This window comes from Dermacentor albipictus, chromosome 10, assembly GCF_038994185.2.
Source record: "Dermacentor albipictus isolate Rhodes 1998 colony chromosome 10, USDA_Dalb.pri_finalv2, whole genome shotgun sequence".
In the NCBI taxonomy this organism is placed as follows: Eukaryota; Metazoa; Arthropoda; class Arachnida; order Ixodida; family Ixodidae; genus Dermacentor; species Dermacentor albipictus.
The window spans coordinates 49395363-49412749 of NC_091830.1; the positions used below are offsets into that span (position 1 = coordinate 49395363).

Here is a 17387-nt window from a genome sequence, read left to right on the forward strand (position 1 = left end):
AGAAGGACGAGAGAGCTGGGTGGTAAAGCAGGATCCCGGTGTCGGCGATCGTAAAGGGACTTTTGTGCACTCTGCGATGACGAGAGCCGAGCGCGGGCTACTGTGCGCACGACGAGCGCATGCGTGATGGCGTCTTGCGGGTAGGAAGTCGTGGACGTGGACGCGGGATCAGAAGAGATCAAGATGTCAAAGGGTAATATTGGACGGTGAAGATAGAAGGGTTAGTAGAAACTTACTGGTTAGAAACTTACTCTACTGAAAAAGGGTTAGATGAGAAGGTGAGGACGAAGTTAGAAGAGAAGACAGAAGGGCTAGTAGCCGGCAGTGTCATGACACGATGAGTTGTATGCTAATGTGATGAACGGAACGGCAAGGTCCTAAAAGTGGTGATCATCAGAAACGTACAAGGAAAGCACGTCGGTCAGTGTACGGTTGAGACGTTTTGTGAGGCCGCTGGTTTGAGGGTGAAATGAGGCGTGTGAAGTTGTGATAAGTAGCCCATGATCTAAGTAGGTCGTCAACCACACGAGACAGGAAGTAGCGACCGCGATCTGTGAGTAGGTGACGTGGAGCCCCATGTTGGAGGATGGCATCGTACAGTAGGAAGTCGGCTACGTCCATGGCACAACTAGTTGGCAGCGTTCGAGTAAATGCATATCGCTTGGTATTATCTGTAGCGACTGCAATCCATTTGTTGCCTTGCATAAAAATTGGAAATGGGCCGAGCAAATCCAGGCCCACTCGATAAAACGGCTCGGTGGGAACGTCAATTGGCTGAAGGAGACCAGCAGGTTGAGTCGCAGGTTTCTTGCGCCGCTGACACACGTCACAAGATTATACGTAGCGACGAACGGAACGCTAAAGGTCCTTCCAGAAGAAACTTCGTCGTATGGGATCATAAGTTCTGGAGACGCTTAAGTGCCTGGAAGTTGAGGTGTCATGAAACTGGACGAGGACATCTCTGCGTAGATGACGCGGGACAACTAGCAGCAGTTCTGCGCCCTCGGGGTGCATGTTACGGCGGTAAAGAACGTTATCCTGAAGCAAGAGCATGTCGAGTGAGTAGTCGGGGCTGCCGGATTGCAGACGATCAATAAGAGAGAGCAACGATAGATCCCTACGTTGTTCGTCGGCCACATGGATGAATTCTGTGGTTGCTAAGAAGTAGGTGTCGGGGTCTGTTTCAGTGGAGTCGGATGGTTCAACGGCGTAACGGGACTGGTACTCGGCGTCAGCGTGCAACTTGCCAGATTTGTACTCAACCGAAAACGTGTACTCCTGTAATCGTAATGCCCAATGACCGAGCGTCGCTGTGGTGTCTTTAAGCGCTGAGAGCCAGAAGAGCGCATGATGGTCTGTTCTGACCACGAACGGCCGTCCATATTGGTACGGACGGAATTTAATGAAAGCCCATACGAGAGCTAGGCACTCCCGCTCAATAATGATGTCATTTTTTCCGACTGGGACAGGTGGCGACTAGCACACGCTATCGCACGGTTAGCTCCGTTCTGGGTTTGGGCGAGGATATCATCGATACCATGGCCGCTTGCGTCGGTGCAAGGCTCTTTTCTAGCAGCTGCGTCAAAATTAGCCACCACAGGTGGTGCTGTGATGGCTGAAATCAGCGATGCAAAAGAAGTCCAAGGGCTAGAGGAAGGATCTATCATGTCTTTGTCAGACATTTTCTCTACCTCCTTTTGGTTGACTTGGCGGTTAGGGTGCTTGTGAAGGGGAATGGCATCTCCAGTGTCGATGCGGTGGGCCACGGCGTGTGTATGACATAGTGGACTGCTCTCAACAGCAAGAAAGTCCATGCAAGAAAATCGGACTTCACTTTGGGAAGGTAATATGTCGGCGAATATCATTTTGTTCACAAGTGCCTTGGTTGGCGCCGGTATGACAGGTTGCGGCATGGTCTCAGCGTCAGCAGCGAATGCAGGAACTGCACGTTCTTCCAGCGGTGACAGTTCGGCCAGTGAAATTCCTTGAGGAATAATATGGGTCGAAGTAGAAAAGTTGAGGACTGGAAGCATCATTCTGTTGTTGGTAGCAACCACTATGGTGTGAGGAAGTGAGATGTTGCGCAAGAGGATCAGATCTGTGAGGGGAGCGACAACATAGTCGACATCAGGGACTGGAGGAAACAGGGACAGAAGGACGTTGGTAGCAGAATGAGCAGGCAGTCGTAGAAACTCCCCAGAACGTAGGCCAGTGTTACGTAATGCGGCGTCACCAGGACACAATGGCAGTTCGAGCCGCAATATGCCGGTAGAACAATCGATGAGGGCAGAGTGGGTGGTCAAGAAGTCAATGCCAAGAATGACATCATGTGGGCAAGCGTCGAGAACAGCGAATAGAACTGAAGCGTTGTGGACGGCAACAGTAACGCGGGCAGTGCACGTGCCAAGAACCGGTGTTCGGGCGTCGTCAGCTACTCGCACAGTAGGACAGACGGCAGGTGTCAGCACTTTTCGTAGGCAGTGTCAGAGCGTAGAACTCATAACAGATATGTGTGCGCCAATATCAATGAGAGCAGTAAACGTCACGCTGTTGACGAGAACACAGAGCAAATTGCACTTGAAGTTGGGGTCAATAGAGGTTTTTCGGCCCTTGTCGTCAACGAAGCCTCACCTCCCGGAGCTGCACTGGCTAGTTATCCCGTGGGTCGCCAGAGTAAGTGGGGGAGAGAGGCGACAGCGTTGAGGAGAGTGCGATTGGCGACTCTGAGGTGACGGCAATTGGCTAGACCAGTGTCATGAAGCGGCAATATCGGCGTGCGTCGGTGCAGAGCGCGAAAATAGACGGTGATATTCATGGGCCGGAAGGGGGTTGCCGAGAAGATGTGTGTTAGAAGACGGGTCACGATCTTGTCAGTGGTTACCGGGGACCATGGTCGGTAATAACGACGATTGCGACAGCGGTGTGAAATATGGCCAACGCGAAAGCAAGAAAAGCAGATTGATCAATCGTCTGGAGTGCGCCACTCAGATGGGTTTCTGTAGCGGGGTGTGAACCACGGGGCGGAAGCGGCAGCAGCAGCAATTGGGGCAGAGAAGCGTTCTGTGTGAGGACCGGAAGCGCACATGGGCTGAGGTGCATGACAAGTGGCTTGTGGAATGCCCATATTCGAAACCTGTTGACGAAAGACGGCTTGAATGAGGGATATGGTCGACAAATAGTCGTGAGCAGGTGCCTGATAAGCGACTGGAGCTATGACTTCGAACTCCTGGCGAACAATTCTGGTTTAGTTAGGCGTTGAGAACGGAGGGGACGTCACGGGATCTTCACATGAGGATGTCGCAGCCGTGTTCGGAGTCCGTGTTCGATAAAGCGATGAGTAATGCGTCTGCTTTTTGCTTGTTCAGACCAATGGCATCCGGTTATGATGGAATCAATCGTGCTGCACTGCTTACGCACGAATATGTTAAAGGCATTTTCAGCTATGCCTTTCAACACGTGGCCAACTTTGTCTGCCTCTGGCATGTCTTTGTCAATGGTGCGGCACAAGGCTAGTACTTCTTGGATATATGCGACGTACGATTCCGTTGACGTCTGAGTTATAGCTGGCCTCGAGTTCATGCCGGGCTGTCATTTGTCGTCCGACCGATCGCCCGAAGAATTCGCGCAGCTTCTCCTTACATACGATGCTACTCGCCAGTTCTTCGTCGTGGGTACGCGAGCTGTGCCCCGTAGGTACAAAATGACGTTGGCGAGCATCAGCCTCTCGTCCCACCTGGGGTGCTTGGTTGCGCGCTCGTACAATTCGAGCCAATCGTCGACGTCATTGTTGTCCGTACCACAATATGTGCCGGGATCGAGGGGACGCGAAAGGACGACGGTTGCCAGAGCCGCGAGGGTGGCCTGCAACGACGGCGTACTGTTTTCGGCCATGTAGGCGGGAAAAACGTGGCGTCGGCTCCGAAGATCGAGGGCCGGGAGGAATAGAGCCCGCAACGTCCGCCAAAAATACGTTACGGGAAGTAAATTCCACACACTACGTCTTTGTCTTCACCACTGTTCATGACAATATATATATATATATATATATATATATATATATATATATATATATATATATATATATATATATATTGCAAGATTCTGCTACATTATGCAACTCGTCTACAAAGAAATTCCCAATAGAAATAATTTCAGACAATGCATGGATACACTGTACAGTAAGTTTTACAGTACAATTATTTGCCCATGAACAAATGAAATGCTTTAATGCGTGGCAGCTGTAGAGGTTGTTGAAGCAATCGACGTTAAAAACAAAAACAAAAAATTAATTTTCGGCATAAAGCTTGCTGAGAAATCGAAAATGCGTTTTGTTGTTATTCATTTAGAATTGTCTTCAAGTTAAACATGTTATTCTACGTGCACGCAAAATAATTCCAAGACAGTTTAGCAGCGTTGCTAAACTGTCAATTTAGGTGCACGTTAAAGAACCCCAGGTGGTCAAAATTTCCGGAGTCCTCCACTACGGCGTGCCTCATAATCAGAAAGTGGTTTTGGCGCGTAAAATCCCATAATTTTTTAAAGAGTTGCGCGAAGGACTGACAGTGCATTTAGACTACGTCAGAATGAAAGATGTCACTTCGCTGTTACCATATCGCCTACTTGAAAATTTAATGTATGGTTCAAGTCAAATATTGTGCTACAGCTTACTTGAACGCGGTCCGTATGTTGTCCTCACTGCACGGAGAAAGCTGATATCTTTTCACTCCGCCGTCCACGTAGCTCATCAGGTATCCCTGAGACCAGGCGCATTCTGGATCTTTAGGCCGGGCTTCGTCATGTGGTGCTCCGAGTCTGCGCGATGAGTCCACGAATGCATTAATTGCTGATAGTCATTCTTCTGGAGCGCACACCTTACTTAGACGTTGATTTTAAAGGAATAAATGACGGAGCAAACTCTCTGGCTATATTAATAATCATCCAAAATATTAGTAAACAGAAATCGAGCAGCTGGAGGTGGCAAGGGTGTCAAAAATATACAACGCAGTTGAATGCACTTCATACCTTTCGTCAAATTAAAACAAAAGGATTTTGAACTTTGGTTTACTTACATATGCGCGAGCTCATGAGCCATCGTGTGGGTCCCGGTGTAAGTTCTAGCAGTGTCTTCGCCTTCGCCCACAAAATTGTGTGTGCAAACACCGTCGACAAATGCGAGTCCTACGGAAAATAATATAGCATTAAAAATCGTGTCAAGAACTACCCTTTCTGCTTTTAACTTGAACTTAACAATATTCAAGTTGAAGACTTTTCAAGAGCGTTCGGCGCACGCCACTAAAAGCACACCATCGTTCCTGCCCGCATCAGGAGCGCATGCATTCGTCACGCGAGTGTTCTGAGATGTATGTACAGTCGACCAAAAAAGTTTACGGACCAAGAGATCTGACAAATAGCTGAATATCTCCTCAGTCTCAAGACACAGCCTGTTATTCCCATTTCCAGCCTTTTGTGGCATATGCGGACAACATTATGATGCCCAATTTCACTGGCTGCGTTTAAAGGCTGCTCGTATATTTTGTATATTGTGAATTTTCTGAGATCCCGTGGTCCGTAAACTTTTTTGGTCGACTGTACGTATTCATTACACCAGGGTTGTGAGATGCCTCGCAGCCCTGCCAAGGTGCTGTTCCTTCCGCTCAGCAGAACTTGCCTTGCGCGCTCCGTCGGGACAATGGTTGTACCAGCGTACAGATCAACACCACCAAAGAAGTCCAAGCACAAGGCTAAAGCTTCTTATCGCCGTCTATGCTTCACCCTTTTTGGCGACACTGCAAGGGTGCGGCAGTAACTCAACGATGCACCCAGGTGATACCTTCTTGTGCGCATAATACGGATTGCTGTCGCTCTCCTGCTGCTACCTCCTCTCTGCAGCGCATGTCCGGTGTGTACCTTCTTCGTTCTTTGTCCATTCGTGAGCGCTGCGCGAACTACATCACGAACGCATGCCAACTCGCTCACTTTTATTGCGATAGCAAACAAGCTCGTGGCAAAAGCTAAAAGTCAAATAAACATAGAGGGAAGCGACCCACGTGTAGAGAATTGGCAAAACCGCTGCGTTCAAGTAACTAAATGTGCCCCACTGACTAGATCAGATCTCCAGGACGAACGATGGGTCGTCCAGAAAGCCCGGGCAGCTGCCGGGAGACAGGGTCTCTCTGCTGCCCCTGGCTCGCCGTAGACGTAGGCGATTAATTTGCAGGATATTTAAATAAAGTTGTGAAACACACGCACTTCTAAAGGAACTGAATGGGCAATCGGGACTTCTCCAAAAAAAAACAGCAGAAAAAGAAAACAACCGCATTTCAATGGTCCTTATCTATGAATTCGTAAGCGCCGTTGAACACCAGCCGTTTCCTTAGAGGACGGGTTCGAATAGGTGTCCATCTGTATCTACGCAGTACTGTGTCCGCTTTATCACATCTTCAGTGTCATTCTTGATGACTGAAGCTGGAATTCTACTCTACAAATTAGGGAGAGTATCGCAGGAATAAAGGGGCCTATTTACTCTTCGTAGCATTGTTTTACTCCCGCAAACTGTCGAGTGGAGTTAAACGCTTTGCTCACTCCGTGGGCCAAGAGAGAGTGCAATGTTGTTTTCACTCTTCCCTTCTGGGAGAGAGAGAGAAATGCCCGTTGAACTCTTGCGACAAGAGAGAACAAAACGTTCCGTAAGCTCCTGTTTCAACTGTAAGAGGCTGGTCCCGAACATGGCAATGTATCTCTCACGCACGCTGAGCAAAGAGCGCACCGTTTTGCTTCTAAGAGAACAGGGAGCCACAATGCAAAGGCAAGCGGAGCCAGCGCTCTACTTTTTCACTCGGAGTTGCCCCACTGCGCGCGCCTACAACATCGCGGAACAGCACAACACCGGAGAAAGACGATCCCGCCAGCGGGCAGGAACCAAGGCCATCCAAGGTAGATCGTGTGTTAGCCATATTGTGCCGGCGCGAAAACAGGACAGACTTCCCCACTCGTTGGATATAACAACAAATCATCCGCGGTAACTTAATTATAAGTTATTCGCACATTATGCCTATATGACATGCTGTCGCCAGGCACTCGTCGCGACGTTTAGCCGACGCGATCGACAACCGACTAGGCAAGTGCTATGCGCCTCTCGATGTCGATCGAAAAAGCCAGTCGTTGCGGTAACTGCACGTGCTGTTATCACTCGTCGCCACCGTAAGAGCTTTGAAAAACGCAAACGCTGCCTGAACCATCTCCGGCCCTGTCTCCGGCCCAGCATGGTTTCTTGTTTCTTCAAAGGCCTATCAACAATTATCGAGGTTGCAGAAAAAACAGAGGTTCTGTAGCCATTGCTAAGCACAAGCAAATCGACCTGTATTTTACATTTCTTTAAAGCTTTCTACGGCGTCTCACAAAAGTAACTAGTAAAACAATTAGAACCAATCCTCCGAAGTAGCAGTACTGTTCATGATATTAAAATTTACTTCAGTGATCGCTTATAATTTCTACCATTACGTCACTGCATCTAGTTTAAGCCCACTCACATCAGGGGCACAACAAAGTATTTAGAATCTTAATTTTGTTCAAGGTATTTATTATTGATTTGCCCCCTATAGACTAATGTAAAGATTGGGCTCCTTGCTGATGACTGCGGTAATTACAGATAAGTTATTGCCTTTCCTAACGACCTAATTATTCATTCTTCATTAGAATATGTGCAAAGGTGTTGCAAAGACTGCCAGATGCGTTGTCTTGGCAATGCCTCGCAGAAATTGCAGCTAAAACGTTTGGTACACTGTGCCAAGGTCAAAGTGACTAATCACAAATATTCGGGTTTAATGCCTCACCCGTAGTCAAAGCTCAAAAGTAAGAAAGAACTGGAAGCTCGAGTCTTAGTATTAGCTAGCTTTCCGCAAGAGAGGCACCGCATGACAAGACGAAATTTCTCACTTATTGATCGTCAAGTTGCACCAAGGACCCACGCTGTATGAAAAAGATATACCTTAAAAGTGCGAGAGGTGAAGTTAATCATTTGTATCGCAATACGCACCAGATGACTTATTGAACCTATGAGAATAGCCACAAGAAAAATGAAGCGTGCCATTTATGATCACTGGGATGTGCTTTTGCAGAAGCGAGCGACGTCATAAAACCTCGGCGGCCATGATTTTATCCTCTTGCTCTCGACATCGCCTGGCTTCATGAGAATTGTACGTTTCTGCGCCCAAGCCCATGTTCATGACGCTGCCCAAAAGTGCTGGTAATGGCGAATTGAATTCAATAGCACACATTGCTATTAAACTATAAATGCAATTCTATGAGCAAGTGTACGTGTCTCGTAAGCAATCGAAACGCTGTTGGTCGGTAGACGTACTATTTATACGACAATTCTGCACGAACATTGTGGTTAAGTTTTGCCTCTAGTGGTAGCCCTGCGAATATTTCTTGAGACGACTGATAATGAAAGGAAAGCTCTGCTCTGTATTAGGGTTTTTCTCTTATGATTTTAACACCACCCCTTAACTTTCCTGACTTCAAATTTTGTGCGAGAAGTATGTGAATTGATTTTTTTCAACATGGGACCTGTTGGGGTATTGTGTGTAATGTAATAAAAAGACTACCTTTAGACCACCTAATGAAATACGTAGTGAGGGGACCAGTAGGACAAACTCAGCTCTGCACTTAACACAGGACAAGATTAACCGACTGCAATCCCTCGCATGACAACAAAGTTATCGAAGTTTCGTTGGATACTTCACTAAGTCTATGAGAGTAAATAGGGTAGACATACCTACGTCGTACATATCTTAACACCGCAGTCATGGAGTACTGTAGGATGTGCACAAGTACATTTAGTCCCCTCGAAACATATTCGACTCACCTGTTACAAAATTGGTCAACTTTCCATCTTGCTCATTTCCAAGATCTTGGCTGTAATAAAAGATTATTAAGATGGGGTTTTGCTAAAAAAATGGTGCTCTATACATTTCTGCGCACAACTGCAATGATTTGTTTCTAACATTTATTTATGGTGGACCGAGCACACCTGATAATGCAGCTAGCGTAACGTCCGGCTTTAAGAGTAACCTAAAATACATAAAATACGTTTACTTACCCGGTTATAAGATACACCATGTCAGCATTTCCAGGTATTTTGCCTTTATTATTATATTCTCTCAGTCCTCTTAAGGTACCTGGCGCATAAAGAAAGCCCTGCTTATGTTCAGCGAAAGGATCGTCCTGCGTGAAAATGCAAGGGAAAGCTTTTGAGGCGCATATGCGTAATATTGGAGTAATTTTCATTCTTTGAGGGCATTTTGCTTGTTTTCTATATCATCAGTGGTTCCAAAGGAAGAACGCACCAGCGCGCTGTACACACCCCAATACGAAAGGTGTACAGGACACTACAAGTACCTCTGAGAAAATGTAGGAGACTGTGATCATTTCAGTTTTTTGCATCGAAAGTACTTGTCCTTTCAGTCAGTCAGTCAAGAACTTTATTGAGGTCCTGAGGGGGTTTAAGCCGTTGGAGATCGCACGCGAGGAGCTCCTTGGGCCGAAACCGTAGGCGATGTCCTTTCAAAGAACTTTCAAAGAACTTTCAAGGCGATGTCCTTTCAAAGAACTTTCAAACCAGCAATGTCCATAGCACGTCATGAGCGAAATACCGGTGGTGTGGACATCGCCGAAAATACATAGTCCGGAAACTGACGCTGCCAAGAACATAATTCATACTTGATTTTTATCGTCATGGCCATATTGATGACAAAGAACCTCTGCGCCCTGCTTGTTAATAGAATGTGTGTTGAAGCCTGCAAACCAGCCCAATTTTGTATCAAAGAAAGAACAACGTAACATTTTTCTCCACTGTATGCCTCTTTTCTCTGTGGCTTTTTTTGCATTTCAGTTGTGCTAATGGCGAGTGCATGAACCTAGAAGACGTCATTTGTGTGTTACATGTTTTAAGGTGTTATCTACTTTCTTGTATTATAGGACGCCCAACAATAAAGTTGTGGTACAAAAAGCGCACTGCTATATTTCCATCTCTTAAAGTCACTAGCCACCTTTGCTCAAGATCCATGGGGTTCAGTTGGTTATCATGCCGTTGCGAATTTGTCTGCTAGCTACGCCCATATTTTGAAAAAGAGAAGTGCGAGAATGGAGTTGCACCTATTTTCTTAATTCTGTTGCCAGCATTGGTGAACATTCATGACGCAATACCGCAAAGGCTGAGTCTAGTCGAAGTATAGTTTATAGGGAGCTTTGTTCTTGGTCGGTGCTTCAAAGGGAGGTCACTAAAGAGCGCCAAGTGCCATCGGTCGCCGAAAAACTGGGTTAAGTACTGTTACGGGGTTAAAAACATTCAGACGTATATTTACAAGATATTTACAATAATTGTAGCAGCTGACAACGTGGTAGACAGCGGGCGAAGTTCAGAGCGTCGTGTTCTTCCGACCAGGATTAAAACATCTTCTTCGTCAGCGTGCCACATGACCCCCGGCGGCTGAAACACCGGCTCGGTGCTGGTTAGGAGGTGGGCGAATGATACAACTTAAGACGCGCGACGTCGACTACGTCGGAGCGTTGCTGAGTCATGGTTGGCTCAAGAGAGGCGATTTCGTACGTGACGTCAGTTACTTGACGCAAGACACGGTAAGGGCCAGAGTAGCGTGAAAGTAACTTCTCCGAGAGGCCAACACGTCGCGACGGTGACCAAAGGCGAACCAGGGCGCCCGGTGTGTAATGGACGTCACGATGGCGGGCGTCATATAAGCGCCGCTGATTCTCCTGCGACTCCACAAGTCGACGTCGGGCAATATGGCGTGCTTCTTGTGCTTTGAGTATGGCTTTACGGGCGTACTCGGATGTGGAATTCAGACTAGCAGGCAGAACGGTGTCGAAAGGTAGCGCAGGGTCGCTGCGAAACAAGAGGAAGAATGGAGGCAAGCCTGTGATATCATGGCGAGACGAATTATGGGCGAAAGTAACGAACGGCAGCGCAACATCCCAGTCGCGATGGTCAGCGGAGACATACGTGGACAGCATGTCAGTAAGGGTGCGGTTAAGGCGCTCAGTTTGACCGTTCCTTTGTGGATGATAAGCAGTAGCAAGTTTGTGTTTAGTCGCGCACGAGTGTAGAATGTCATTGACAACTTTAGAAAGAAAGTAACGGCCTCGGTCGGTGAGGAGCTGTCGAGGGGCTCCGTGGTGAAGGATAACGTTCTCTAGGAGGAAGTCGGCGACATCGGTTGCACAGCTTGTCGGAAGAGCCCGTGTGATTGCATATCGGGTGGCGTAGTCTGTTGCTACAGCAATCCACTTGTTTCCCGAAGCAGACGTAGGAAAAGGGCCTGGAAGATCAACACCTACACGGAAGAATGGTTCTGATGGTACGTCAAGTGGTTGAAGGTGACCAGCAGGGAGTGTGGTCGGCTTTTTGCGTCGTTGACAAAGGTCACACGTAGCGACATAATGGCAGACGTCACGGTATCGACCAGGCCAAAACAAGCTCCGACGAACGCGGTCATAAGTCCGTGACACGCCAAGGTGACCTGCAGTCGGTACATCATGAAGCTGGGCGAGAGCAGTCTGATGCAGATGCCCAGGCACAATGATGAAGAGTCGGGCAGGGCCCTCCAGGCGCATGTTAGAGCGGTACAATATACCATCATGGAGTTCGAACATGCGACGGGAAGGATGGGGAGTCGTTGAAGTGAGCCGTTGAAGAAGGTCTTGTAAGGAGGCGTCCCGACGTTGTTCGGCTCCAATATCGCGAAAACCAGCCAGAGAGAGAACGGTGACAGGTATGCCAGCCGCAGAAACGTCAGGAGGGTCGACAGAATGGCGCGACAGGCAGTCCGCAACTTGATGTAAGTGGCCAGTCTTGTATACAACTGAGTAGTTGTATTCTTGAAGGCGCAGAGCCCAGCGGCCAAGGCGCCCTGAAGGATACTTGAGCGACGAAAGCCAGCACAGAGCGTGGTGATCAGTGATGACTGTCAATTGGCGGCCGTACAAATAGGGGCGGAATTTACCCACTGCCCAAACGAGAGCCAGACACTCGTGTTCAGTGATGGAATAATTGCGCTCAGCAGAGGAAAGAAGGCGGCTGGCGTAGGCAATAACACGTTCTCGCCCTTGTTGTTTCTGTGCCAAAATAGCGCCAATACTGTGGCCACTGGCATCGGTACGGACTTCTGCTGGGGCTGACGCATCAAAGTGAGCAAGGATTGGCGGGGACGTAAGCAGCCCAATCAGCTCAGTGAAAGCACCAGCTTGCTCAGGGCCCCAAATGAATGCAGTGTCTTTCTTGAGGAGCTGACTGAGAGGGCACGCAAAGTTTGCAAAATTTCGGACAAACCGACGGAAGTAGGAGCAAAGGCCCAAGAAGCTGCGAACATCCTATGCACTAGTTTGAAGTTTTAAGTTTATTAAAATTTTGACAATACAAGGTTGTCATAGCACCGGAGCAAAAGGCGAGACTATTCACGCCTAACTAGGCCCCTGTCCCCACGAGCACAGCAGACAACAGTGCAACAAAAAAAAATGTATACATATATACACATAATACGCACATAATACACACATATACGTACTTATATATACATGTACATGTACGAAGGACACAATTGCACATACAATAAATCAATGCAACACAGTAAGTAGAATAATGCAAATTATTGCATTATTCGACCCTCCGTGCAAGTTGGCACGGGAAAGTCTTTCACTGCCCGTATTTTACCGTGATCAGGGCGTACACCAGAAGAATCGACAAGATGCCCGAGCACAGAAATTTCCCGATGACCGAAGTGGCACTTGGACGAATTTAGTTGTAGCCCGGCCTGACGGAAAATAGATAGGATCGTCGATAGGCGTTCGAGGTGTGTCGCAAAAGTCGGCGAAAAGACGATCACAGCGTCCAGGTAACATAAGCAGATGGACCACTTGAAACCGTGTAGGAGGGCGTCCATCATCGTTCAAATGTGACCGGGGCATTACATAAACCGAAAGGCATCACTTTGAACTGATACAGGCCATCGGGAGTAATAAATGCTGTCTTCTCGTGGTCCATGTCGTCGACGGCAATTATCCAGTAGCCGGAGCGAAGGTCGATGGACGAAAAATATAGTGCTCCATGCAGGCAATCCAGGGCGTCGTCAATGCGTGGTAGCGAATAGACGTCTTCCTTTGTTACCTTGCTGAGGTGTCGATGACCGACGCAAAATCGCTAACTGTTGCCCTTCTTTTTAACTAGTACAACAGGCGATGCCCATGGGCTGCAAGAAGGTTCGATGATGTCTCGAGAAAACATCTTGTCAATTTCATGTTGAATGATATGTCGCTCAGTAGGCGAGACGCGGTAGGGTCGCCGATGGATCGTGCTCGCGTCACCGATGTTTATTCGATGTTTTACGAGAGATGCTTGTCCTAGAGGGCGCTCTCCAAGGTCGAATATGTCCTAGTATGAGGCAAGGAGGCAACGCATTTCTTGACCACGCTGGGGCGGAAGATCGGGAGCAATCATTTTTGTTAGGGCATTCAAGTCTGAAGGGTCAGATGGCGAAGCAAGAGTTGAACACGAGGAGTTGTCACAAGTTAAAGCAGAAATGTGATAGTCTGGCTGGCGCTATTTGCGCCAGGGATATTCCGCGCGGGAGTACTCGTGTACCGAGTCCAAAGGTCACATGTGGAAGGCAGGACGTGTTATTCGAGATGGTAATGACGGTGTGAGGAAAAGCGACGTTATGCGAGAGCAGGACATCTGGATTAGGGGATACGATGTAGTCACCATCTGGTACAGAGGGAACGGGGGAGACACCTATGTAGGTAACGGCACGGTGAGGGAGGCGAATATGCTCTGTGAAACATAGCCGTATCGGAGCACTATCGGGAGGGTCAATAGCAGCAGGTAGAGCGAGTTTCACAGCACCAGCAGAACAGTCCATTCAAAGCGGAATGTGTAGACAGAAAGTCAAGGCCCAGGATAAGGTCGTGAGGGCTGTGCTCTAGAACATAAAATAAAACAGAAGTATGATGCTCGGCGACACTCACGCGAGCCGGACACATGCCAATAACGGCTGGTGTTCCACGGTCGGCGACTTGGCCCACAGGCGACGGAGCAGGAGTGAGGACTTTCTTGAGATGATTCCGAAGCTGAGCATTCATCACAGATACGTGCGCACCAGTGTCAATCAGAGCCGTAACAGGTACACCATCCACGTTCACTTTAATGAGGTTCCGATGTGTCGGCAAGGTCAGAAGAGGATTTTTGCGTCGGGTTGGCTTTGCAGCATCACCTCTAGGTGCTGCACCCGTTGGGTTTCCGGAAGGGTGCACCAGAAGGAGCTGGGGGACGGTGATTGGCGAGATGGGGCCGATCGGGACAAGCGGCGACGTTGCGAAGGAGAGCGGCTAGAGCGGGTAGGAAGAGCGGGTAGGAAGAGGGTAGGAACTTGCTGGCTGCACTTGCGGGGCGAACCGAGGAGCAGCATGAGGGCCGTGGGATGGGTGGTAGGACCAGGGGGTCGAATTCCACGAAGACCGGCAGTGACGTGAAATATGGCCGATACGGCCACAAGTGAAGCATATAGGCCTGTCGTCTGGAGTACGCCATTCGGCCGGGTTGCGATACCACGTTGGGGCATTCAGGTTGTGGGCGCTGTTAGGATCAGCCTGCAGCTATTTCAGCCCGCTGCACGTGTTTCGATCCAACCAGGACGGTGGCGCACTTCAGAGAACTGCGGATAACCGGCAGCCACGTGGCGAGGGGTCAGCTCATGGAAGTTCTCGACGGGAGGTAATTGGCGGAACCTCCCCATGCGCTTTTCGAGACACCAGACAATGTGCTACCCGGGAACGCCACCCGGGATGGCTCCGACTTCGACGAAGCAGGCTTTGTGCACAACACGCAACGCCCTCCTGTTCTGCTATGAGTGGGGGAGTTGCCGCGGGAACGCCGACGAAGGCTCCTTCCCACGCGCCGACCAAGACGCAAGACAATGTGCTTAACGGACGCGCTACCCGGTTCGGCTGAGAGTTCTACGAAGCCCCTCTGACGTCGGCTCCGGACCATTACACCTGTGTGTGTGTGCGGCACGTGTATGTGAGCCCTCCTCCTCCTCCAAAAGGGCGGGTCATCTTCAATGACGTCGAAATATGACGTCTAGCAGAGTGCTTATAAGTAGCGATTGTCGGCTGCTAGTGTGTGCTTGTTGTCGTTCTCCAAATGTACTCGTGAGCTGTGTGCTTGTTTGCTGTATGCTCGTCTTGCGGGCTCCATTTGGGAGTCACGCTAGACTGTCGATGTATCTCATGTTCAACTGCGAATATCATGTAAATAAATCCTGCTCTCGTAAGTCCAGACGAAGATTCAAGCTCCTTCCTACAGCTACGACTACAAATCTTACATCTGAATGGCAGCGGTTAGATCGGCCTACAGCTCGAGGTAGATCGTCCGACAACTCTCACAAATAGTGGTAGCGGCGAGATCGTCCGATGAATCTTACAGCGCGTATGACACTACAGGACGGAGTGTAGTGAGGCCGATTAACTGAGCAGACGTTGATCAAGCCAACATTGGCCAATTCTTCGCGCACGACAGACTGTATCAATGAGACTGTCACATGGTAATTTTCGGGGCCATGGGTTGGGGTCGTGACAGGAGATGCGGCTTCGATTTCGCGTCGGATGACAATACTTTGTATTGCACGGTGTACTTGTAACTGGGCGCCATTACGCGACGTTTATCTTTTAACGCAAAGTAGTATATAACTACTCACACCAGCGTCTAAAGCATCACTCTAGCCAGCCAAGAGTGGCTCAAAAATGCCTAATCATCATCATCAGCAGCAGCAGCAGCTTGGTTATGCCCACTGCAGGGCAAAGGCCTCTCCCATGCTTCTCCAACTACCCCGGTCACGTACTAATTGTGGTCATGTTGTCCCTGCAGTCTTCTTAATCTCATCCGCCCACATAACCTTCTGCCGCCCCCTGCTACGCTTCCCTTCCCTTGGAATCCATTCCGTAACCCTTAATGACCATCGGTTATCTTCCCTCCTCATTACATGTCCCGCCCATGCCCATTTTGTTTCTTGATTTCAACTATGATGTCATTAACTCGCGTTTGTTCACTCACCCAATCTGATCTTTTCTTATTCCTTAACGTTACACCCATAATTCTTCTTTCCATAGCCCGTTGCGTCGTCCTCAATTGAGGTAGAACCCTTTTCGTAAGCCTCCAGGTTTCCGCGCTGTACGTAAGTACTGTTGAGACACAGCTGTTATGCACTTATCTCTTGATGGATAATGGCAACCTACTGTTCATGATCTGAGAATGCCTGCCAAACGCACTCCAGCCCATTCTTATTCTTCTGATTATTTCAGTCTCATGATCCGGATCCACGGTCACTACCTGCCCTAAGTAGATGTATTCCCTTACCACTACCAGTGTCTCGCTACCTATCGTAAACTGCTCTTCTCTTCCGAGACTGTTAGACATTACTTTAGTTTTCTGCAGATTAATTTTTAGACCCACTCTTCTGCTTTGCCTCTCCAGGTCAGTGAGCATGCATTGCAATTGGTCCCTTGAGTTACTAAGCAAGGCAATATCATCAGCGAATCGCAAGTTACGAAGGTATTCTCCATTAACTCTTATCCCCAATTCCTTCCACTCCAGGTCTCTGAATACCTCCTGTAAACATGCTGCGAATTGCATTGGAGAGATCGCATCTCCCTGCCTGATGCCTTTCTTTATTGGGATTTTGTTGCTTTCTTTATGGAGGACTACGGTGGCTGTAGAGCCGCTATAGATATTTTTCAGTATTTTATGCGAAGCTTACTACTAGAGCTCAACCCAGCTCCTCAGGCGCGGCGGTGTCGCCTTCAATACCACGTGACACCGTGACGTCACGACAGAGGAGAAACGGGGCTCCAACTCGCGCCGTCGCTCGCGGCGTCGCCCCCCGCATCGGACGCGGTGAGCGTCGAGCAACGCAGCGTTCGGCGCGACAACGATTTATTCATGAAGTGCAACGCCGCAGACACCGACACCGACGACACCGGCTTTTCTGCGACACGAGCTCCTTAACGCTGTCGCGTTAAAATAAAGGCTAGTATGCTTCGCATCCTGGGCGTAACCTTAGCTAAGCCACAGCCATTTTTTTTTACATACGGCTTGTCTACTCCCTGATTCCGTAATGCCTCCATGACTGCTGAGGTTTCGACCAAATCAAACGCTTTTTCATCATCAATGAAAGCTATATAAGGGTTGGTTATATTCCGCACATTTCTGTATTATCTGATTAATAGTGTGAATATGGTCTATTGTTGAGTAGCCTTTACGGAATCCTACCTGGGTCTTTGGTTGACTGAAGCGTAAGGTGTTCCTGATTCTATTTGCAATT

The 17387-nt window shown here is 48.6% G+C and overlaps 1 protein-coding gene across 3 annotated transcripts in view; it reads right to left on the reverse strand.

The window, feature by feature from the left end:
- LOC139050695 (venom metalloproteinase BumaMPs1-like) overlaps nt 1-17387 on the reverse strand; it is a 35452-nt gene that overhangs the window by 12738 nt on the left and 5327 nt on the right. For 2 of the 3 annotated variants that reach the window (XM_070527317.1, XM_070527316.1), the window contains 4 exons: nt 9101-9225; nt 8867-8916; nt 5070-5178; nt 4669-4812 (listed from right to left, as the gene is read on the reverse strand). In XM_070527317.1, coding sequence (XP_070383418.1) covers nt 4669-4812; nt 5070-5178; nt 8867-8916; nt 9101-9225 — 428 coding nt within the window. The remainder of the gene's footprint in view (nt 1-4668; nt 4813-5069; nt 5179-8866; nt 8917-9100; nt 9226-17387) is intronic. The other variant, XM_070527318.1, reaches the window with a different exon arrangement.